Source organism: Schistocerca cancellata, chromosome 4, assembly GCF_023864275.1.
Source record: "Schistocerca cancellata isolate TAMUIC-IGC-003103 chromosome 4, iqSchCanc2.1, whole genome shotgun sequence".
NCBI classification, from domain to species: Eukaryota; Metazoa; Arthropoda; class Insecta; order Orthoptera; family Acrididae; genus Schistocerca; species Schistocerca cancellata.
Genome location: NC_064629.1, coordinates 302,767,760 through 302,792,392, shown reverse-complemented (window position 1 = coordinate 302,792,392; position 24,633 = coordinate 302,767,760). Strand labels below are relative to the sequence as shown.

Here is a 24,633-nt window from a genome sequence, read left to right as displayed (position 1 = left end):
CGCACATGGGAGGCACCGTATTACTAAATGCTACCACAGTGGCAGCCATGTGTTGCAGAAACTGTTTTAATTAGGTATGAGTGCAATACAACCAGTAGACTGAACACAACTTCATTCCTTGGAAGCATTATCAACTTGAACACAGTATTTAAGTAACATTCAGTAGGAACCAATTACGTGCACAAAGAGTAGTAGCAATACTCATTGAGAACTGAGGCCGAGTGTATCTCGGCTAGCCTTAAATAGGCTTGGGTCCATGGTGAGCTCCCCACACATCACTGCATTCCTCCTCTCTTAGGGAGATCATGGATTCTTGGGGCATCCATGTTGTCCTCCTCGACCACATTCTGCACCCACCTGTGTCAGACCATACGGCAACACTGGGACTGTTTCAATGTCAACATGAGGCATTGGCTATGGTGATGGTGCTTGCAGTGCAGATGATACCGATATCAACAGTTGCTCAGGAATAGGTGACGGAATCCCTGATGACGGTGTCAGAAGCAATTCAGGAACTTCTGGTATGGTCACAGAGGACAGATGCCCTCGCCCGCACGGGAGTGGAGAATGGGCAGCAGCAGGTGATGTAACACCTGATGTGGTAGGGGTTGGAGGTGATGGTGTGATATCAGGGGGCACCCAGCCATCCACATGAAGGTGAAGCTGATCATGGTGCCTCAAGCAGAGACAGTTCTCCATGAGTCACAGAGATACCATCCTCGACATCTGGCGAAGACAGCAGGAATCCATTTAGGGCGATGCCCAAAACCATGCATCCAGACAGCTACATCCAGCTGGAAGAGGCGCAGTGGCTGCACGGGGTTGATGTCCAGGTGGAGGATTCAGGAGGTGTAGCAGTGTCCCTGACTGCCACCCAAGGAGTAGCTCTGCCGAGCTCTTCAAGCCAAACGGCGTGAAATAGTATGAAGAGAGAAACCAAACTAAGGCAGCGTTGAATGAAGAGTTGGCAACATACTCCTTCATCTGAGTTTTGAGCATACTCACTGGGCTTCCACCTCACTGTTACATTGTAGATGGAATGGTGGGGTGAGGGTGTGATGGATACCATGGGAATTGCAAAATGCCTCAAACTCTTGTGATGAAAATTGGGGACCACTATCAAACACTAACATCATGGGCAAGCATTTGGGTGAAAAAAATTTAGGACGGTGGCAGTTGTGGACGTGGAAACACAATGAACGGCATACAGAAAATGCGAATGTGCAGCGACAACCAACAGCCAATAAGCATTGAGAAAGGGACCAGCAAAATCCACGTGTATGCAGTCCTATGCATGAGACGGCATCGGCCAAGGAGACAGTGATGCCTGGGGAGCTGCTGGATTCATCGCACACTGTCAGCAGGAGGCAACCAGGCAAGTAATATCACTGTCCAAGCTGGACCAAAGCATGTGTTGACAGGCCAATGCTTTTGTGCATGATACCCCCCCCCCCCCCCCCCCCCCAATGGTTTGCATGTAATAAATGGAGAATCTCTGAATGAAGTACTGAGGGGATCACTGCCAGATGGGCCATGTGATCCTTGTCTGAAAGCAGAACACCATCCACAACAGAGAATTGATGTCGAAGGATGTAATAATTATGGAGGGGGTTGGACACACGAGAAAGTAGTGAATCCAGCCAATGATGTTATACAAATGTTATGACCTTTCACAAAATGGGATCCAAAGCTACAGCCTTCACAATCCATGGGCTATTAGGAAAACCATCAAACGTCTGCTGTGTGGTGACATCATTGTGAAAACAGAGCAATTCATCCTGATCAGATCCCAGGTCTAGACAGGCCAGCAGGTGAGACAAAGCATCAGCATTTGCATGTTGATTTGTAGTGCGGAAATGAATCTCATAGTTGTAACGTGAAAGGAAAAGAGCCTAAAGTTGAATGCAATGTACAACTTTATCCTGAAGCGATGGAGAAGGACTGAATAAGGAAACACTGGTTTCTGATTGGTGGCCAGGTGGAATTTGGTTCCATAGAAAAAAAACATGGAATGTCTTCATAGAATATACAATGACCAAAGCATCCTTTTATATCTGAGAGTACCGAATTTGAGCAGAAGTCAGTGTTTTTGAGACATAAGCAATAGGCCACTTTGAACCATCAGGATACGTATGAGCCAGTACTGCCCCCAACCCGCACTGTGAAGCGTCCGTTGCAAGGACCAAGTGGAGGTCTGGTTGGTATGTCACTAAGCAGGGCACAGACTACACCATGGCCTTAAGGGTGGAAAATGCGATTGCACAAACCAGCGACCAGCAAAACTGATTCCCTCTGTGCAGCAGCACATGTAACGACTGCACTATTGCCATAATGGTGGTGTCAGGTAGTAGGTGTTTGTGCCTAGAAAAACCTGAAGTGCTTTGACTGATGTACGAAAGCAACAGAATAGCTGAAACATCTTGATGCAGTGGTTTGAGACCCTTACAAGGAACTTCAAACACAAGACAAATGATAGAAGAGTGAAAAAATTGACATTTTTCTGAAATATCTTTCAAGCTGGCTGCTGGGAGTGCAGAAGAAAGAGTACAGAGATTTTGTAAATGTTCCTGAGTGGGTCTCCAGAAACTACAATGTCATCCAATTAGTTTGCACAACCTGGTACAGATGCTGTAAGTTCTACCAAATGAAGCTGAAAAATAGTGAGAGTGCTGGTGACACCAAAAGGCAACCGCAAGTATTGGTATAGTCCAAAAGGGGTATTGACAACTGACATATGTTGTTACTCTGTATCTCGAGGGAGTTGTAAATAGGCACCTGACAAGTCAGTTTTTCAGGAATATTAAGCACTTGATAACTTTGCAAAGAGTTTGTCTGGCTGCAAAATAGGGTATGTAACTGCTATATATTGTGCATTCACAAAAACTTTAAAATTGTCGCAGAGGCGTAACCAGCCCAATACATTCTTTACTATAACTAAGGGGATAGACCATTCACTTGATGCAATAGGCTGAACAATGCCGGATTCCATGAGGTTACCTAATTCATCTTTCACTTGTTCTCTGAGTGCTACTGGAACTGGATGGGCCCAGAAGAAACAAGGCTGAGCAAAAGGCTTCATGGTGTGGTGTGCTTGAAAATTGTTGGCACAACCCAGTCAAGGAGAGAACAAAGAGGAAAACTAAGAACATAATGATGTGTATGTGGCACTGAATTCACTTCATCTGAAATTGTAAGACCAAACAACTTAAAAGCATCTAATCCAAAAAGACTCTGCGTATGCATGTTATCTACAGTGAGAAATGTAAGAGACCGTACTACTGATTTGTAGGTCACTGGGGCAGAGAATTGGCTGAGAACAGGAATACCTGTTTATTGTAATTTACTAACATTCATGACACAGAGAAAAGTGACTGGAAGCTCAAGTAAGTTTGTGAGTTTAACACGGTTATCACAGCTCCTGTATCCACTTGCATGTGCAGAACTTTACAAAAAACCATAAAATTAATAAAACGCTAGTTTGGCATGACAGAAATAGCTGATAGACTGTTACATTCATATCTGCATCAGGATCATTGTTCTGAGTTTTTGCATTACAAACAGAAGCAATGTGACCTTTTTTGTTGCAATTATGACAGGTAAACCCAGTGTTTTGGGCTGTTGGGTGCTCATTGTTAATGAAACAATAAGGGCAGGATGGGCGTGAGGAAGATGTATGTTGCTGTTCACTGGCTTTTTTGGTGTGGCTGCTGCTGGGACCAAGGCCAGCTGCCTTGATGCTGTGATCTGATTGTGTGCAGACTACTGTGACCTTGTCTTCCCCCTACGAACTGTCTGAAGCTTAGTGTGGGGGAGAGGGTTGGGTTGCTGATACCTTATACCATGACTCAGTCTGGTTACCTGCTGCTCACAATATGTTGAATGACTGTGCAATAGCTAAAACGTCAGAGCAGGATGGATTTTCACATTTGAGGGCACACTCTTGCATCACATCATTTAGAGCTCAAAGAATGATAGCATCTCTCACCATCTGATCAGCATACAGCTCTTTGTGCACATCAGAAATGAAGTGACAATGATGACTGAACCCTGGATGTCAGCCACCCATGCTCGATAGAATTGATGTGGTTGCTTTGGACAACTGTAAAACTCAACCCGGAATGCATTAACATGGGTGCACTTGCAGAAGTATTTTGAAAGAAGCTCACACATTTGTTGAAATATTAAAGAAGGTGACCTGAAGATAGCAAAATAAATTGCTGATACTGGTTGCTTTCAGAATAAAATAAAATATCTTAAAGTGTACAGCTGTTGGAAAAGTTTATTTACATTGAAAAGGTCCTTCAAAGGGACGAGTTGACATAGGATTTGATACATGCTTGGGGATATCCATGAAAGTTGTGTTGCGAACATGTCTCATATGCATCCCATTCCTCAGTGGATGCATTATATGTAGGAAAGAGGGTCAGATAAACCATGGAGGCTGCAGAGGGCAAAATAGCAGTCAACACTGGCTGAGGAGCATGCCGACTAGACAAAACAGAAGCCAATGATTGAAGTACCTGAGTTTGATTCCCCAGCATATGTGATCTGTGGTGCAATGCTGTGGTGAATGGTTCTTACTGTTTGACCAACCAACATAAAATATTCTCTATAACACCCTCAGCCATTGTGAGAATAAATGGAGGACCAACTAGAGTAGAAATTTGCATGGAGAGTGGAACGACACTCATCACTAATTATGTTCTAATTGGGTGTATGTGCAACATGACCACTAGACAGAAGACAACTTTATTCCATGGAAGCATTAACAACTTGAACATAGTATATAAGTAACATTCAGAACCAAGTACATACACAAAGAGCTGTAGCAATACACACAGAGATCGGAGACTGAGCATAGCTCAGCTAGCCTTAAATAGACTGGGGCCTGTGGCGGGCTCTGACAGTGACTGCACACACACACACACACACACACACACATTCCTCTGCAGATGACATAGCACTGCTGCACTGCAGAACCAACTTAATGTCTCTCTACGAAGCATAACACTAGAGCCATTAATTCAAGTCATTATCCACGAGATGAAAATATTATTCTAGTTAACTGAGCCACACCATTTCAGACGTAACAATGAGAGTTCAAATGGTTCAAATGTCTCTAAGCACTATGGGACTTAACATCTGATATCATGAGTCCCCTAGACTTAGAACTACTTAAACCTAACTAACCTAAGGACATCACACATAGGATTCAAAGCTGCAGCCGTAGCAGTAGAATGGTTCCGTACTCATGCGGGTAGAACCGCTCGGCCACATCGGTCGGCTCAATGAGTGTTAATGTGAAACTTCAATGATGTAAGGTTCTACAGTGTTGTTTAAGTATACACAATTATTCGTTCTCCTCGCAGTTCAGCCTTCAAATTCGATTTCCATCTGTCATCAACAAATGAAATCCATTTAAATTTGGTGTTAATCCAAATTCCAATGCCATCATGAAATGGAACACCCAATAGAGTCCATCTCAAACTCTTTGTTCGCAAGTGGTAATTTGAAGTGTTATAATGTCCACTACGGAACATACCCATTGGACAAACTAGACAACCACAGGTGACGCTAACTGTGTCCTCGAGTCAGTGCTTGTTCATCAGCTCATGCCAACTGACAGGCTCACACGTTCCATGCCCAGCACCCAGGAGCCATTCACAGGTGACGCTCATGTCACAGCAACGATGTACTGCCAGCAAGATGTGCTGTTTATTGCCACAATGCCATATTCTGATATAAGTAATTTGATTGTAAGTGGTAATTTGAAATCTTAAAATGTCACTGAGCGACTTGGTGCAGTTCTTAGCACACTGCACTTGCATTTGGGAGGACGTTGGTTCAAACCCACATCTGGCCATCCTGATTTAGGTCTTCCGTGATTTCCCTAAAACACTTCAGGCAAGTGCCGAGAGGGTTGCTTTGAAAGGGCATGGCCGACTTTCTTCCCCTTCCTTCCCTAATCCGATAGGACCAATGATCCTGCTGTTGGGACCCCTCCCCCAAATCAGCCAACCAATCTTAAAATGTCAAAGATATTGAACAGTATTGGATTATAGTATGAAGGCATTGTAAAATGACTATTGAAGACATGCAAGCTTAACAGGAGGGATCAGTAACTTTACTTGTTTAAACTTACATCTCTTTAGAATGTCCTGACACATGAGGATTGCCCAGAAATTAATGCACCACATTGTTTATCTTCAACAATTCTTTATTGTATATAGTGGGAATTATACACACAAAAGAATGGTGTTTTATGTGGACACCCTGTTTTTCCACGTAATCTCCATCACATTCTATGGCCTCCAGCTTGAAACAAGGGCATGTATTCCATGTCAGTACCAATCCCTGTCCTGGTGGCAGAGCCAGTGTTTCACTATGTGAGTCACCTCCTCATTGTCCTCAAAATGTCTTCCATGAATGGCATCCTTTAATGGCCCAAACAAGTGGAAGTCTAAGGAGGCTAGGTCAGGGCTGTAGTGTGGTTGGGGTAACACTGTCCAACCCTGTTTTGCGATGTGTTCAGCAGTCCTCAGACTTATGTGGGGCCGAGCATTATCATGTTGCAGCAAGACATCTCCTGGGTTGCTGTGACACTGAAGTTGCCAGAAGTGAGTCTTTAGCTTTCTTAATGTGTTGACATATGCTTCTGAATTAATGGTACCGCCTCTTAGCATCATATCAATGAGAATAACACTTTCACAGTCCCAGAACACGGTGATGATGACCTTACCAGCGGAAGCAGCTGCTAAATGGTGAATCGAGGTTTCATCACCTGTCACAATCTGGGACAAGAAGGCCTCCCCCTCAACTTCAAAACGTTGTAACAAATTAAGACAAATTTTTTTTCTGTGCGATTTGTCATCCACCGTTAAACCCATCTTGCGCACTCTTTTTGAATATCCAAGAGTGCAGATAATTGTACCCACACTTCCTTTGCTGACTGACAAATGCAGCGCCAACTGCCAAACCGTAATCCATATGTTCTCGTGAATGATGACATCAGCTCACTGCAAAAAGGCCGGTGTGACAGCCGTAGATGCTCTCCCTGAGTGCTGAAAATCATGGATCTCTGCTGAACCACCTTCTGATGACCTCACCCTCCATGCCCAATGACTAACTGTACTTCTGTTGACAGCAGATGCTCCATAGACTTCGTGCGAGCATGTTTTAATATTCCCCACAGTTTCCTTCTCTGCAGTGAGAAATTCAAATACGGCATGTTGCTTGTAATGTGCATCACCTACAGAGGCCATTTTGAAACTGTCCTGCAGCTACACTATCTGTTGTAAGTGATTGAAACTTGGCGTGCTCACTCAGGAGACTTAAAACAATACATAGATAATGTTTTGTATTCATAGCATTGTTTTTGGCTGAGAAAAAGAATGTGATGCATTACTTTCTGGGCAACCCTTATATATTGACATCAGCTGTGAAACTCGTTGAAACAAAAACAAAAATTTCCTTGGTAGTTACATGTAATTTGTTAACAAGATACCTAACTCATTACTGTATTGGAAAGACTAATTCCATGTTTCCAAGCCATTACATAAGACATCATAGCTGCCATGGTAGGCCAAGGTAAGCAGTTCTGCTATACGGGAAAAAAAGATGCTATTGCTACAAGGATCAGACAAAAAGCAATGTCTTTTTTTCTCCTTAAATAGAATTTGTTGAGCCCACTGCAGTAGTTTCATTCTGCATCAACAGTTACCAGCACTTGCTGTCGCTTGCAAAATGACCGACATTGATGTTCATATTAGACAGCATTATGTAATAGAATTCTTGAACGCAGAAGGTGAAATGGCTATTCACATTTATGAAAGACTGGAAAATGTGTACGATGATGCAACAGTAGATATCAGCACTGTTAGATGATGGGTTCGTCTCTGTAACTAAGCTGAAGGGCAAACCCCATTGGCTGCTGAAATGGGGAGTGGCAGGCCAGTGACTGCAGTGACTCCACACAACACGAGACAATGGCATAATTTGTGGTGACCGTTAGGTGACTGTAGATGATTTGTGTCACATTCCCTCCTTCAGTAAAGACAGTGTGATGACAATTATTCAATAGCTGAGATACTCAAAGGTTTGTGCAACTTGGGTAGCAAGAACATTAATCAACCAGAATAAAGAGACAATGAAAACAATTGCCTCCCAACTCCTGCAGCACTTCCATTTGGAAGGAGAGGAGTTTTGGGAAAAAAATTGTGGCCAGAGATGAAATGTGGATTTATTCTTTTGAGCCAGAATCAGAGAGGCAGCCAGTGGAATGGCATCACAGAAACTCACCAAAGAAGAAAAAGTTCAAAACTGTGTGATTGGCAGTACAGTATTCTGCAATGCAGAGGGTGTGATTATGGTTGATTTTTTGGAGCAGGAATGCACAATACATTCTGTCCAATACATCAGAACCCTCTAACAGCTTAAAGCACATCTTCAGTGAGTTCACCCAACAAAAGCAGAGGTGGAGGTTCTTCTTTTGCATGATAATACAAGACCACACACCAGTTGTCACACCACTGAAGAGATTGTGAAAATGGGATGGAAAGTTTTGCCTCATGCCCCTACAGACCTGACCTGGCCCCATCAGAGTCCCATCTTATCAGGCCAGTAAAAGGAGGTCACCATGGAATTCACTTTGAAAATGAGGAGCCATGAAAACTTCCATTTGTCAGTGGCTTTGGAAGCAGGGCCTTGTGTTTTACCATACTGGAATACATTTCCTTGTTAAAAGATGGACTGAAACTGTAGAAATGAATGGAGATTATGGTGAAAAGTCATAAATTAATTATCAATATTGTGATTTTCAAACTAAGTAGTTGCAAGTTGTATATGTTAATTATTGTCTTTTGCAACTGTAATGAAAGTCTTATTAAGGCCAGACAAGGTTTGCTTTATTCTAAAGCATCTTCAGTGGTAAGATCTTTTGCTGTTTACTGTACTCTTCTTCTTCTTCTTCTTCTTCTTCTTCTTCTTTGGCTTCCATGTATATGTGTTGGGTTTTTGCACACAGCACTTTCACTGCACTAAATACATTCACATTTTTGTGTTGGGAAGTGTCACTGTCGTATCACCATTTCTTGTGTTTTGTTTTGCTATGAAATGGTGGGAGGACAGTGATGAACTAAATATATCCACATTTCTCTGTTGGAAGCATCACTGTCATCTGACCATTTCATGTGTTTTGTTTTACTATAAAATGGCAAGAAGACAGTGATACTTTCCAACACAGAAAAGTGAACATATTTAGTGCAATGAAAATGCTGTATGCAAAAACCCAGCACATACACAGTGCAGTAGAAGCAGAAGAATGCAGTAAACAACAATAAACTTGACCACTGACATTGCCTTAGAATAAAGTGAAATGCTTCTTGTCTTAATATGGCTTTCATTACAGTTGCAAAATATGGTAACTAACCTATACAACATGTATATTTGCAACTACAGAAAAAAGAGGCTGGAAAACCAATAAGACAAAATGTACATATATGCATTTGATATTCTTGACAAATAAAAATATAAATAAATGAATAAAAAAAGTAGGAGGCACTACTTTTTGACTGACTCTTGTATTTACTGATAGTATGTGATTTTACTTTTTTATGTTGTAATTCATGTAATTCACTGTTAATGACCCATATTAGCTAGTAACCTCTTTTTTGAAAATTTATGCCTTGGATGCTATGGTATATTTATGTAATTTACATATCAGCATTAGAAATACTATCCCTAATGAAACTTTTGTCTCTGTACCTCAAAGGCAAGTGAGATTTTGTTTCTACTTGCCTTTGCAGAATCCCTGAATCCCTGGATGATGTGATGCATGTATACCAATGCATAAGTGCAATGTCATGTTACAAGATAGTATGTCTTTACATGGCTGTCTCACTAGATGTGTGGTGACAATTTCATCAATAAATCACTTAAATGTGAGCTAATTTAGGATGCCTGCAGATCATGTTGCTCTCTCTCTCTCTCTCTCTCTCTCTCTCTCTCTCTCTCTCAGGAAAACTGATCAGTCACTGTTCCTTACTACAGAAGTATGACTCAGCCTTTCCTAGCATGCATCCTACAGTACAGCATCCACTGGTTTCCATCATTTGGTAAATTTATTTTATGGTTTTCCTGTCACCACACTTGTTCAGTTAACGTAAGAAAGATAAGTCATATGCTCCACCTGTCTGTATAATGTGTAAATGTTTTAAATAACCTTTTAACTATTTGTGTATAGTGTTTTCTGAGGTGAAGGTTAGTGACTAGCCTAGCATTAGCTTAAATGAGCCAGGAAAAATGACTAAAAACCACACACAGACTGTCTTGATAACAGCATACAAAACTATCTTTTACATTACTTCAAGTCTGTTTATATTTGTGTGAATTGTTAAGCAGTAACAGTTAATCACTAATGGTCCAACTAACTGTAGCCACATTATCAGCAATAATTATGGTGATATTTGCTATAACAAGTCCACAGATTCCTCACACTGATTGTTAAACAATGTTTTTTAAAACTTTCTCAAGGCACTAATATTCCATTTAAAAATGTTATGTTCTATGCCATAATATATGATACAGATTTTTGGTTCAATAGGCATGAAGTGTACGATTTTCGCTACAACACCCAACAGCCAATGTTTCAAGATGTGGTGTCACTTGCTCGGGCAAATGGCTTATTCTACTGGACCAATGGAGTCCAAATATTTTCTGAAGAGTATCATAGAGAGACAAATAGTTATTATCATTTTGCGTTTCCTGAAGTGGATCACAGATATGTTGCTGTCTGTGTAGACTTACCATCTACACAACCAATGCCAGTTCCAGTAAATCCACCTACAAATGTTCAAGCCGTTCTAGGTACAGATATTGCAAAAGTGTCCTGGCAGGCACCACATCTGCTTGGAGGACAAGGTAAATATGTCTGTATTTTTTTTTTTTTTTTTTCAGTTAGTAACTTCACAGGAAGTCTGTGTTTCTGTATCTCCATTAAATTGTGTCACACATAAAAATCACATTATTGTCATGATGTACTTGTTGTAAATTAAGGAAAGCAAGTAAAATATGCATTATAAAGTAAATTTTGTTTCATGTGGTACCAATATAAATGAATTTGTATTGTCAGTAGACAGTTTACCTATGAAAATATTGAAATAAAATAACATTTTCACATATCAGTAATACAAACTGAAAATGTTCCACTTCAGCTCTAATAATTAATATAATTGCTCTGAAGACCAATACAAATCTCATGGTGAGACCATGTTCTGTTGGGAACTATTTTTGTTGATGTCTATGATTATAGTCTTGTCAGAGCATTTTACAACTCTTCTAAAGTTCACAGACAGGAACAGGGTTAGCCAGGCATCAATAATAATATTCTTCAAGTGTTAAATAGGATGGTTATCTGAAGCCAAAGCTGGCCACTTTATGTTTTAAGTTCCTCAGAGAAAAGCCACCCCAAATAAGTCCACTTGTACCTTGTGCATATTGAATAGGTGGTAATGTATTCTGGATTGTTCCAGGTCTCTTTCTTCAAGAACAAATTTGTAGAAAAACTGAAATTCATTTACAAGCATGATTAAGTAACACTGCAGTTTAATTCTGTGTGCCAACCAGGACTCAAACTAAGAACCTTGCCTTTAATGTGCAAATTCTCATAAGTTGATCACTACAAGTTCTAAGTTTGACTCCTGATCTGGTAGACAGTTTTATGTGGCAGGAAATTTCAAATCAGCACACATTCTGCTGGGGAGTGAAAATTCTTTTTGGGAAATGACACTGCATTTGGATCTAATGCAGATCTGATCAAGCCTGTTTCATTATAGCCGGTAATGGGAATCACAGTTTGTTCATGAGACACATTGCCTTAACTGATTCATATTTCTGGTGTACAAATGATCATGGAATGAGCACTGATCAGTCTTGCAGCTTCCTATGTTTTTGGTCTGGTTACAGCTTTCAAATTGCATACTGTAACAGGTCATTGCTGCATGCTAGTTATCAGTTGTGTTTTTGTTCACTGTTGCACTACATAAGTACTCTGAGACAAGTCTTGGCTGTGTAAACAGCCAATCTCATTATTCCAACATATGTGCTACCACACCAGTTCCACAACTGCTAAACTGCTTGACTTTGGAATGTGTCCCCATTTTTTAGTTTATATTAGTTTGAAGTGATTGCTTTTCTTCTGGATAATTTAAAATGTATTTAACATTTTCTTTTCATTCCTTAAAATATGACAAAGAAAGGAAGATTTTCATAGGTAAACAACATTATCATATATCAAACTGATATTGGAAAATCCTGAGAGAAATGAGTAAAATGGGTTCATCATATTGTAGGGGACCTGAGCAGTCAGTGAGAGAATAAGCATGAACTTGATCATTTTAGCTCAGATGTAATGTTCAAATTCCTGGTTATATACCTACCAAGCATGTGAACAGTAAGCTACATTTATGACTCCCCTGATTGAACTGACTAAATTGTTTAAAGCTATTTACACTACTGCTCTGAAATCATTTCACAAAAGCTGGAATATTTTGATATCCTTTGAAATTTATGTAGATGTTTTCATATGTTTCAATTTTTGTTTATTTTACTGGAACACAAACTGTCAAGCACCAAGTTTAATTTTATCTGATTAACAGAAGTTCATCTCATAAAATGAGTGTAATAAAGTACAGAATTTTGTATTTTCTATTTTAATTGTATAGGTGTATAGAAATTTTTGTTGTTTTGTCACCATATTTTATGTTTGAGATGATTTCATTCACTGTAACAAGTTATCCTTGAAGAGAACAGTGATAAATATATGTTTTCTGTACTCGTATTTTATTTAGAGGTGGTGCTAGTTTTACCTTCCCTGAGGAAAATAGAAAACTAAATGTTTCATTGTTCTGCAATGGCTGTTTACAGGGAAAGGAGCATGGCAGAACTGGTCATATGAACTCCATATTGAAGATGTAGTCCGTAATGTAACAATATTCAAGCAAGGAATTAACACTACTTCCTGTACTGTTCAAAATTTAGTGGGAAATAGCAAATACATTATCAAAACTGCAGCCTACACTAGTGCTGGAAAAGGTCCTTGGTCATCAGAGTTTAAAGGGAAGACACTGAAATCTCGCACTGACGGGAAATACCCATCGGTAATCTGGTCTGCTGCAGAGGGATTGCTAAAATCAGATATTATGGGTGAAAATGTAGAGACTTTGGTACACAAATCAAATTTGAAGGTAAAACTTACTTCAGTGCTCTTTTACAGTAAAAGATTTCTTTAGTCATTGTATTTATTATTTCTTTATGTGTGTTATCAATATGGAGAAGTTCATATCACACATTTTCAGTGGCTGCAAATCTAATTTTGTATCTATATCATTGTCTCCCAGCAAGTTGTGATTAAGTGGAGTTGTGTGTTTGAAACCCTACCTCTTTCCTGTACTCAGCTACTTGACATCCACCCATAAACAAATAAAATTCATTGAAAAATGCAGCTCATCAGTTCTGTAAATTTTTAATCTTCAAACAGAGCAAATAAATAATAGTTTCTTGCTACAACAAATTATCATCTACACACATCAAGAAATGTTTTGCGTCACCCTGGTTTCCAGAACTCCTGAAGATAGACATTGACTGTGGACATGTTATCACAGACACAGTCCCTCTGACTGTTGAGAGATGTCACTAAACCTGCCCAAAGATGTAAACAACCATGCATGAGCAGCGCCTATTAGATGGAGGGGGTCCGACAGCTGATCAGTTCCAGTCATTCCACCAGGAAGAAGGCACACGGCTCGTGTTGTCTGTAGTTCAGCCATGCCTAGGTGGTCAATACCGCGGTTTGATTGTGTCCACATTGTTACTTTGTGCCGGAAAGGACTCTCAACAAGGGAAGTGTCCAGGCATCACAGAGTGAACCAAAGTGATGTTCTTCAGACATGGAGGAGATACAGAGAGACAGGAACTGTTGATGACATGCCTTGCTCGGGCCGCCCAAGAGCTACTACTGCAGTGGATGACCGCTACCTACATATTATGGCTCAGAGGAACCCTGATGGCAACACCACCATGTTGAATAATGCTTTTTGTGCAGCCACAGGACGTAATGTTATGACTCAAACTTTGCGCAATAGGCTGCATGATACGCAAATTCGCTCCCGACATCCATGATGAGGTCCACCTTTGTAACCCCGACACCATGGAGCACAGTACAGATGGACCCAATGACATGCTGAAGGGACCACTCAGGACTGGCATCGCATTCTCTTCACCGATGAGTGTCACATATGTCTCCACCCAGACAATCGTTGGAGATGTGTTTGGAGGCAACCCGGTCAGGCCGAATGCCTTAGATGCACTGTCCAGCGAGTGCAACAAGGTGGAGGTTCCCTGCTGTTTAGGGGTGGCATTATGTGGGGCCGATGTATGACACTGGTGGTCATGGAAGGCTCCGTAACAGCTGTATGATACATGAATACCATACTCCAACTGATAGTACAACCATATTGGCAGCATATTGGTGAGGCGTTCATCTTCATGGACAACAATTCATTCCCTGATCGTGCACATCTTCTGAATGACTTCCTTCAGGATAATGACATCACTCGATTAGAGTGGCCAGCATGTTCTCCAGACATGTACCCTATCAAACATGCCTGGGATAAGAAACTTCCTGGCAGATTGAAACTGTGTGCCCGACCGAGACTCGAACTCGGGACCTTTGCCTTTCGCAGGCAAGTGCTCTACCATCTGAGCTACCGAAGCACAACCCACACCTGGTCCTCACAGCTTTACTTCTGCCAGTATCTTCCAAACTTTACAGAAGCTCTCCTGCGAACCTTGCAGAACTAGCGCTCCTGAAAGAAAGGATACTGCGGAGACATGGCTTAGCCACAGCCTGGGGGATGTTTCCAGAATGAGATTTTCACTCTGCAGCGGAGTGTGCACTGATATGTAACTTCCTGGCAGATTAAAACTGTGTGCCCGACCGAGACTCGAACTTGCGACCTTTGCCTTTCGCGGGCAAGTGCTCTACCATCTGAGCTACCAAGTTCGAGTCTTGGTTGGGCACACAGTTTTAATCTGTCAGGAAGTTTCATATCAGCGCACACTCCACTGCAGAGTGAAAATCTCATTCTGGATGCCTGGGATAGACTGAAAAGGGCTGTTTATGGACAACGTGCCCTACCAACCATTCTGAGGGATCTATGCCGAATAGCCATTGAGGAATGGGACAATCTGGATCAACAGTGCCATAATGAACTTGTGGATAGTATGCCACAATGAATATTGGTATGCATCAATGCCAGAGGATGTGCTACTGGGTATTAGAGGTATCGGTGTGTTTGGCAGTTTGGACCACCACCTCTAAAGGTCTCGCTGTATGGTGGTACAACATGCAATGTGCGGTTTTCATGAGCAATAAAAAGGGCAGAAATGATGTTTAGTTGATCTCTGTTCAGATGAGGGTTGAGTTGGCATCCCTTTGCTCACAGCTGCAGGCGGCGCTGACTTCGGTCGCCAATGGGCACCACTGTAGGGAGCCGGACTTGGGTATCACGGGGATGTCAACCTCGTCCCGTCTGTCCCCAGATCGGTCTGCCACTGTGGTTGCCCCGGTTGCTGCCTGCAGTGGGGCTGAGCCTTCGCCTGTGGTTGATTGGGAGGTCGTTCCAAGGCATGGCAGGCAGCGAAAGATGTCCCCGGAGGCTGATCAGAAAGCCTCCCCGGTGTGTCTGACAAACAGGTTTCAGGTACTGTCTCTGGCTGAGCCAGATGCAGCTGCCTGCCCTGTTTCAGAGGATGATTCTCAGCCTTCAAGGTCCGGGCAATCACAGAGGGTGGGCTTATTGGTAGTTGGGAGCTCCAATGTTAGGCACGTAATGGGGCCCCTTAGGGATATGGCGGCTAAGGAGGGGAAGAAATCCAGTGTGCATCCCGTGTGCATTCCAGGTGGAGTCATTCCTGATGTGGAAAGGGTCCTTCTGGATGCCATGAAGAGCACAGGGTGCAGCCAGCTGCAGGTGGTGGCACATGTCGGCACTAATGATGTGTGTCGCTTTGTATCTGAGGAAATTCTCTCTGGATTCCAGCAGCTATCTGATTTGGTGAAGGCTGCCAGTCTTGCTTATGAGATGAAGGCAGAGCTCACCATCTGCAGCATCATTGACAGAACCGACTGCAGACCTTTGGTGCAGAGCCGGGTGGAGGGTCTCAATCAGAGGCTCAGACGGTTTTGCTACCGTGTTGGCTGCAGATTCCTTGACTTGTGCCAGAGGGTGGTGGGGATTCGGGTTCTGCTGAATAGGTCAGGAGTTCACTACACTCAGCTGGCGGCTACACGGGTAGCGGAGGCTGTGTGGTGTGGATTGGGCGGTATTTTAGTGTAGAAGGCCTTGGGAAAGTACGGGGTGGGCTGCAATCTCAAAGGGTGCATGGCAAATACAGGACGTGCTTGGATCAAGGAATAGTCAGAATTGTAGTTGTAAATTGTTGTAGTTGTGCTGGGAAAGTCCCTGAGCTTCAAGCGCTAATAGAAAGCACAGAAGCTGAAATTGTTATAGGTACAGAAAGCTGGCTAAAGCCTAAAATAAGTTCTACAGAAGTTTTTATGAAGTCTCAGTTGGTGTTCAGGAAAGATAGATTAGGCAGAATTGGTGGTGGAGTGTTTGTGTCTGTCAGTAGTGGTTTATCTTGTAGTGAAGTCGAAGTAGATACTCCGTGCGAATTGGTATGGGTGGAGGTTATACTTAACAGCCGAACTAAGTTAATAATTGGCTCCTTCTACCGACCCCCAGACTCCGATGATATAGTTGCTGAACAGTTCAGAGAAAATTTGAGTCTCGTAACAAATAAATACCCCACTCATACAGTTATAGTTGGTGGGGACTTCAACCTTCCCTTGATATGTTGGCAAAAATACTTGTTCAAAACCGGTGGTAGGCAGAAAACATCTTCCGAGATTGTGCTAAATGCTTTCTCCGAAAATTATTTCGAGCAGTTAGTCCACGAACCCACGCGAATTGTAAATGGTTGCGAAAACACACTTGACCTCTTAGCCACAAACAATTCAGAGCTAATAGAGAGCATCGTGACTGATACAGGGATTAGTGATCACAAGGTCGTTGTAGCTAGGCTCAATACCATTTCTTCCAAATCCACCAGAAACAAACACAAAATAATTTTATTTAAAAAAGTGGATAAAGTGTCACTAGAAGCCTTCCTAAGAGACAATCTCCATTCCTTCTGAACTGACTATGCAAATGTAGACGAGATGTGGCTCAAATTCAAAGATATAGTAGCAACAGCAATTGAGAGATTCATACCTCATAAATTGGTAAGAGATGGAACTGATCCCCCATGGCACACAGAACAGGTCCGAACGCTGTTGCAGAGGCAACGGAAAAAGCATGCGAAGTTCAGAAGAACACGAAATCCCGAAGATTGGCTAAAATTTACAGACACGCGAAATTTGGCACGGATTTCAATGCGAGATGCCTTTAATAGCTTCCACAATGAAACATTGTCTTGAAATTTGGAAATTTGGTAGAAAATCTGAAGAAATTCTGGTCATATGTAAAGCACACAAGCGGCAAGACGCAGTCAATACCCTCACTGCGCAGTGCCGATGGTACTGTTACCGACGGCTGTGCCGCTAAAGCAGAGTTATTGAACGCAGTTTTCCAAAATTCCTTCACCAGGGAAGACGGCTGGAATATTCCAGAATTTGAAACACGAACAGCTGCTAGCATGAGTTTCTTAGATGTAGATACCTTAGGGGCTGCGAAGCAACTCAAATAGCTTGATACGGGCAAGTGTTCAGGTCTAGATTGTATACCGATTAGGTTCCTTTCAGATTACGCTGATACAATAGCTCCCTACTTAGCAATCATATACAACCGCTCGCGCACTGATAGATCTGTACCTACAGATTGGAAAATTGCGCAGGTCGCACCAGTGTTTAAGAAGGGTAGTAGGAGTAATCCATCGAACTACAGACCTATACTGTTGACGTCGGTTTGCAGTAGGGTTTTGGAGCATATACTGTATTCAAACATTATGAATCACATCGAAGGGAATGATCTATTGATACGTAATCAACATGGTTTCAGAAAACATCGTTCTTGTGCAACACAGCTAGCTCTTTATTCGCACAAAGTAATGGCCGTTATCAACAGAGGATCTCAAGTTGATTCCGTATTTCTAGATTTCCTCACAAGCGACTTCTAATCAAGCTGCGGGCCTAAGGGGTATCTTCTCAGTTGTGCGACTGGATTCGTGATTTCCTGTCAGGAAGGTCACAGTTCGTTGTAATAGATGGCAAATCATCGAGTAAAACTGAAGTGATATCAGGTGTTCCCCAGGGAAGTGTCCTGGGACCTCTGCTGTTTCTGATCTATATAAATGATGGGTGACAATCTGAGCAGTTCTCTTAGGTTGTTCGCAGATGATGCTGTAATTTACCATCTAGTAAGTTCATCCGAAGACCAGTATCAGTAGCAAAGCGATTTAGAAAAGATTGCTGTATGGTGTGGAAGGTGGTAGTTGACGCTAAATAACGAAAAGTGTGAGGTGATCCACATGAGTTCCAAAAGAAATCCATTGGAATTTGATCACTCGATAAATAGTACAATTCTCAAGGCTGTCAATTCAACTAAGTACCTGGGTGTTAAAATTACAAACAACTTCAGTTGAAAAGACCACATAGATAAAATTGTGGGGAAGGCGAGCCAAAGGTTGCATTTCATTGGCAGGACACTTAGAAGATGCAACAAGTCCACTAAAGAGACAGCTTACACTACACTCGTTCGTCCTCTGTTAGAATATTGCTACGCGGTGTGGGATCCTTACCAGGTGGGATTGACGGAGGACATCGAAAGGGTGCAAAAATGGGCAGCTCGTTTTGTATTATCACGTAATAGGGGAGAGAGTGTGGTAGATATGATACGCGAGGTGGGATGGAAGTCATTAAAGCAAAGACGTTTTCCGACGCGGTGAGATCTATTTACGAAATTTCAGTCACCAACTTTCTCTTCCAAATGTGAAAATGTTTTGTTGAGCCCAGCCTACATAGGTAGGAATGATCATCAAAATAAAATAAGAGAAATCAGAGCTCGAACAGAAAGGTTTAGGTGTTCGTTTTTCCTGCACGCTGTTCAGGAGTGGAATGGTAGAGAGATAGTATGATTGTGGTTCGATGAACTCTCTGCCAAGCACTTAAATGTGAATTGCAGAGTAATCATGTAGATCTAGATGTAGATTCCAGTTTTCTGTATAGGTTCCAGAACTCTCTGACCCGAGATGATGCAAAACTTTTTTTGATGCATGTATTTGATTTACTATAAGAAACTGATCCTAACAATCTTCCATTTATGAATCATAGTGTGTATTCTAGTGGTATTATGTGTACTGTGTGATTAGAATTCCACTGTGAAGCAAAGTAACTATACAGAGCAGGAACAATATAACATACTAGACAGTTGTTGGTGGAGTGTAAATAATGCAAGGCATGAAGGTAATGACTTACCATATAACTGAAACACTGAGTGATTAATGGACACACAAACAACTCTGAAAACAATCCTCAGCTTTTGAACATCGTACTTCTTCATAGTTAACTAATACAAAACACACACATAGAAAGGCATGGCTACATTGACCCATTAGACTATGATGTCTAGGTGCTACAACACCTTTATCAACTAGCTCTGAAGAAGGACATTGTCTGAAAGCTCAGCAACATTTCGATCAAATGTTTTTATGTGCCTGTCAACCATGCATCACCTCAACTATACAGCGAGTGGTTATCTTTACTCCCTTCACTAGTAGAAAAATATAAAAGATATACTACTTCACATACATGTCTTCTATTTTTATAGAATTATTTTTTGCATGATTTACAGTGTTTAAAACTTTTTCATGGTTTCAGGATGAACATGGTGAATATCACATCACAGACATTGCTTGGTATGATGATAAACTGTACTTAGTTACAAATACAACTCATGTTTATTGGTTCAATTTAACAAGTCATAAGAGAGGAAAAATAAAAGAAATTGATTCCGTTGGGAGTATTGCTGTAGACTGGTTGGGAAAAAAGTTATATTGGTCCAGTCCTAAACAGCAGTTGGTAAGTGTTAGAGAGTCACTGTATTCGTTTTAAGCAACAAGGTTTGGCAAAGATATCATTAATATGTGACAATGCATACATTATATTTCAGATCATTAGAGGAAACCTGAATGGTACTCACCAGGAACCATTACGAATTCTTACAGTAGCAAAGGAGCTAAATATTGATTCTGTTCATGCATACATTTATTGGTCAACAGGTCATTCTGTTGAATGTTCCAGGCTCAATGGTGAAGACAGGCATTCGTATTATCCTGCAGAACTCTTTTCTGGAAAACAAGGTATTCCCTGTATTCTTATGCTGCTGTTATTAGTGTAGGATACAATCCATGTATAGTCTCTGTAATTAAAATAAGTAATGATGTATCCCTTTGTGTAGTGTGTTGGCAGTGTAAACAGTTTAGTTGCTGACAGTTCCCTGTGATAACTGCTGTTATAAACCCAGTGAAGCTGGCATATGACAAAGGGGGTGTTAAGTGTACAGTATTAAATGTGAATGTTATATGTTTTGTTTGCCCTTTAGTATTGGTCACTGTTACCATATTAGATAGTTCTGTATGTAATAATTAACAACATTACAGTGAATACCATTACTCTTTTACCCAGTTACAGGGGAGAGTGGACTACATTATTTGATCCTGTAGCACAAAACATTGTTTCTGGTCATGAATTTCTGTGAAACAGATATCTGGTATAAACAGAATATGACTCAGAGAGTTTAGTGGGAACTTAGTAATACTCTGTGTAGTGACTGACAGCTTCTATTTTAAAAGCTCTAAGCTGACAAATAGCAGAATATGCAGACATAGTGTATCTGGTGATACCTTGAGTAGGTTTCTGTCATGCTACAACCATCTGTTATACATTCAATGACTGCTAACCTTTCCTCTTTAGTACAGTGAATGGTAATGTGTATTGATATTCATTAAAAGTATTAAAAAATGGCTGAGTATGTCAGTTGGCAGATTAGAGGAAGGCAATGGCATACCATCTCCAATAGGACGTTGTAGTAAAGCACTGTGGTACTCAAACTAACCTTTGGGTTGAGGACAGTTTTACTTTTTAACACCAATACTCACTGCTTTAATTATGATATTAATACCAGCCTCAGAGGAACAAAGCCTATCTGCCAAGATAACACTGTACTATGTTTGTGTTTTATCCAGATACTGCTCAAGTTGTTGGGATGGTTTTTCAAGCACAGTAATTAAAAACTGCACAAATTTTGTGTTTCAACTAATTACATACCTCAACAGTTGCAGCATCAGACAAGGTACGTGTTTCCCAGTGTTCTGAAGAGGATCGTTTTTAGCCCAATACATAAAAAAAAGATCAAAGGAGGAAGGATTTTTGAGTCAGTGGTGCTGGTACAGCTTAGTGCATTTTTCACAGAAAACAATTTCCTTGCAAAACCTCAACATGGATTTTGAAATGGCTGCAACACCACAATTTGCCTAAGAGTTTTTGCATAAGTCTGTAGGTATCTGCCAAAAGGAAAGAATAGTGTGGGCATAGTTTTAGATCTCAAAAAAATCTTTTGATGTGGTCAAACATGCACACCTTTTGCAGAAACTGAGAGCATACAATGCAGTATCGCACACACATCTCTTGAACCCCTGTCCATGTACCTAAAAAGCCATAAACAATGCACAGATATAAATTATCAAAATGGAGTGAGAAAAATCAACATTCAGTCTATGACTGAAACAGTACTGCAATACTGGGACCATTTCTTTTTCTTGTGTATGTAAATGATATTTTACAGTCTTCTAATTCTCATATAATTGCTTATGCTATGACAGCTTTGAGCTGTTTTATAGGGACAGTGAGGAATATGTAACATTTTTTTATCACGTGGTGCATCAAAAGTGACTAAATATTTAGTAACCAAGGCCTGGAACTCTGCATTACAAAATCACAGGAAGCAGGTGACTCACACCACAGATGTGTAACATTTTTTTATCACGTGGTGCATCAAAAGTGACTAAATATTTAGTAACCAAGGCCTGGAACTCTGCATTACAAAATCACAGGAAGCAGGTGACTCACACCACAGATGTGTAGAAAATATTTGTGGAATTTCAAGTACAGGCAAAGGAGACTGGGATGTACCTGGATGACAATCTTTGATAGAAAATCCATGTTAACTTTGTATGCAGGAGAATAAGCAGTCATTGCATTTGCTTAGCCAACTGTCCAAAACTGAGTGTAATAAAATGCTGAAAACAGGATACTGTGGGACAGTTTTCCCATTTACAAGTTATGGGATAGAGCTGTGGATGTATGCCACTGATGTGCAATTGAACAGAATGCTGGTGCTACAAAAGAGAACTGTTAGGCAAATACACAGAGACCTGTTGTGATGCTCTTGTCAAAAATAAATAACTCACTGTATACTCATTGTGTATATAGTGACTTATCATATTTTTTTCCAGCCACCATAGTGACATGTACAAATGTTGTGATGTGTATAACCTCAACAAAAGAAATAAGCACAGTTTTTACAGACAAAGAACCAAATTAAAAGTAACATATGTCAGTGAGTTACAACATATTGCCAGAATCCAAAAGAGCTCATACTGGGTATCAGTTTAAAACAGCATTAAAATGTTTTCATATAAATGTCTGTACTGACCAAAAGAATTCTTTTTTTTTTGTACACATATAATGATATTTACTATACCTTTGTAAACAATATGGCATTTGGAATAGTTATCATGTGACAACTATACACAGAAAGAAATGTAAATAAATAAAAAATTAAATTCTGGTAAGGAATATATCATTTCTGTGTGGTTTGCAAAACAATGCTTCATAAACTACTGTGACAATATGCAAGCACAGACCCAGCATTTGAATGAAGAATATCAGGACGTGCTGGATAGTATTGGCAACAGGTGTGTCCCAGCTTGGGCTGGGAGTGATATTAGCTCATAAATATTCTGATGGCTCCAAGCAACCTGTTGCATACATGTCAAAGACACTTAATGTGGCTCAGACTAAATATTCACAAATAGAGAAGGAAGCCCTCACCATTGTTTATGCCTTAAAGAAGTTTTATGTTTTCCTGTGTGGTGTAAAATTCCATCTCATCTTGGGTCACAGGTCATTAATTTTGCTGTTTAACTCCTCAACGTCATTGCCAGACAGACCAGCACATTGCCTTCAATGTTGGCGCTGTTCCTCTCTCAATACAACTATGAGATTCTCTTCTCCCCATGGCTAAACATGCTAATGCTGTCCTGTCTTCCAGCTGGTAGAGGCCCAGTTTTTGATTGGGAGTAGTTACTCTGTTTCTATGTTGATGCATGTGCCCAATGAACTTTCGATGGTTTTCCAATCAATAGTGCTCAGGTAATGCAGGCTAATGCTATTGATCTGATATTATGGAAAGTGATTCATTGTGTGCAACATGGCTGGCCTGAGGAGCCTCCATTGTGGGAATCTGACCCCTTCCATAACTACTATGTGTTTCGGCATCATTTCTCTGTCATGATGGTGTTCTATTCCTTGATACGGTCTTTTCAGCTCCTTCTGTAGTGGTTCCCATCCTGAGATCCTGCTATTGGTACACGCCAATCACTGGGGGGGGGGGGGGGGGCTGTCATTTTTTGGTTTGGATGCCGAAATCACTCATTTGGTAACGTCATGTTCTCAATGCACATTACAGCAAGCTGCCCTGCAGGCAATGTTGTCCCCATGGCCACAACCTTCGCAGGCCTGGGGCCGTCTGCACATCAGTTTCACGGGCCCTTTTCTTAATGCATACTGACTAATAGTAATTGACGCATTCTCTCGGTTCCTATATGTTGTTCATTGCCCATCAGCTTTGTCCTCTGCCGCCGTGGCAGTCCTGTCGAAATATTTTTCCATCAAAGGGCTTCCGGCAATGTTGGTCTCTGATAACAGTCCTCGGTTTGTGTCTCAGGATTTTCCCTCCTTATGCAACGCCCACGGGATTCACCTTGTTTTTGCCCTGATGTTCCATCAGCAGTTCAATGGTGAGGCGAAAAGGTTAGTTTGAATATTCAAAATGCAAATGAAGAAGTATGTGATTCAATTGCTATCTGACATTGCCTTGGATCAATTTCTGTCTTCTTATCAGTTCATGCTGTTTGGCAACAAACAACAGTCCTGCTGATCTACTCCATGGGAAACAATCCTGGATGCTCCTGCATCTCCTGTGGCCTGGACTGGGGTGCCAACCCTATGGCTGTCATCCCATTTTAAGCCCAGTGGTGTCCTTCTGGGAATGCAGGTTTATTTGTTGCCCACAGTGAATTCCCGCTGTCATCTCCCAGTGCTGCAGCCACTGTCTCTATGACATGTGTATGGAGGAGGGCCTTTATGCATGTCATTACGACCAGTTCCACCTGCGCTAGGTCAACTATACAATCCTGACCGAGACATCAATTTTGCCACACATGTCTGTGCCGCTTGATGAATCACCTGATGCAGCTGGGTCCCTGCTACAACATTTGAGGGGTCCCCATCACCAG

At 41.3% G+C, this 24,633-nt stretch overlaps 1 protein-coding gene across 1 annotated transcript in view; it reads left to right on the top strand.

The window, feature by feature from the left end:
* Window positions 1–24,633, top strand: part of LOC126183191 (proto-oncogene tyrosine-protein kinase ROS) — a 597,756-nt gene that overhangs the window by 422,379 nt on the left and 150,744 nt on the right. The window contains exons 11-14 of the mRNA XM_049924934.1: window positions 10,601–10,917; window positions 12,922–13,241; window positions 19,934–20,134; window positions 20,226–20,415. Coding sequence (XP_049780891.1) covers window positions 10,601–10,917; window positions 12,922–13,241; window positions 19,934–20,134; window positions 20,226–20,415 — 1,028 coding nt within the window. The remainder of the gene's footprint in view (window positions 1–10,600; window positions 10,918–12,921; window positions 13,242–19,933; window positions 20,135–20,225; window positions 20,416–24,633) is intronic.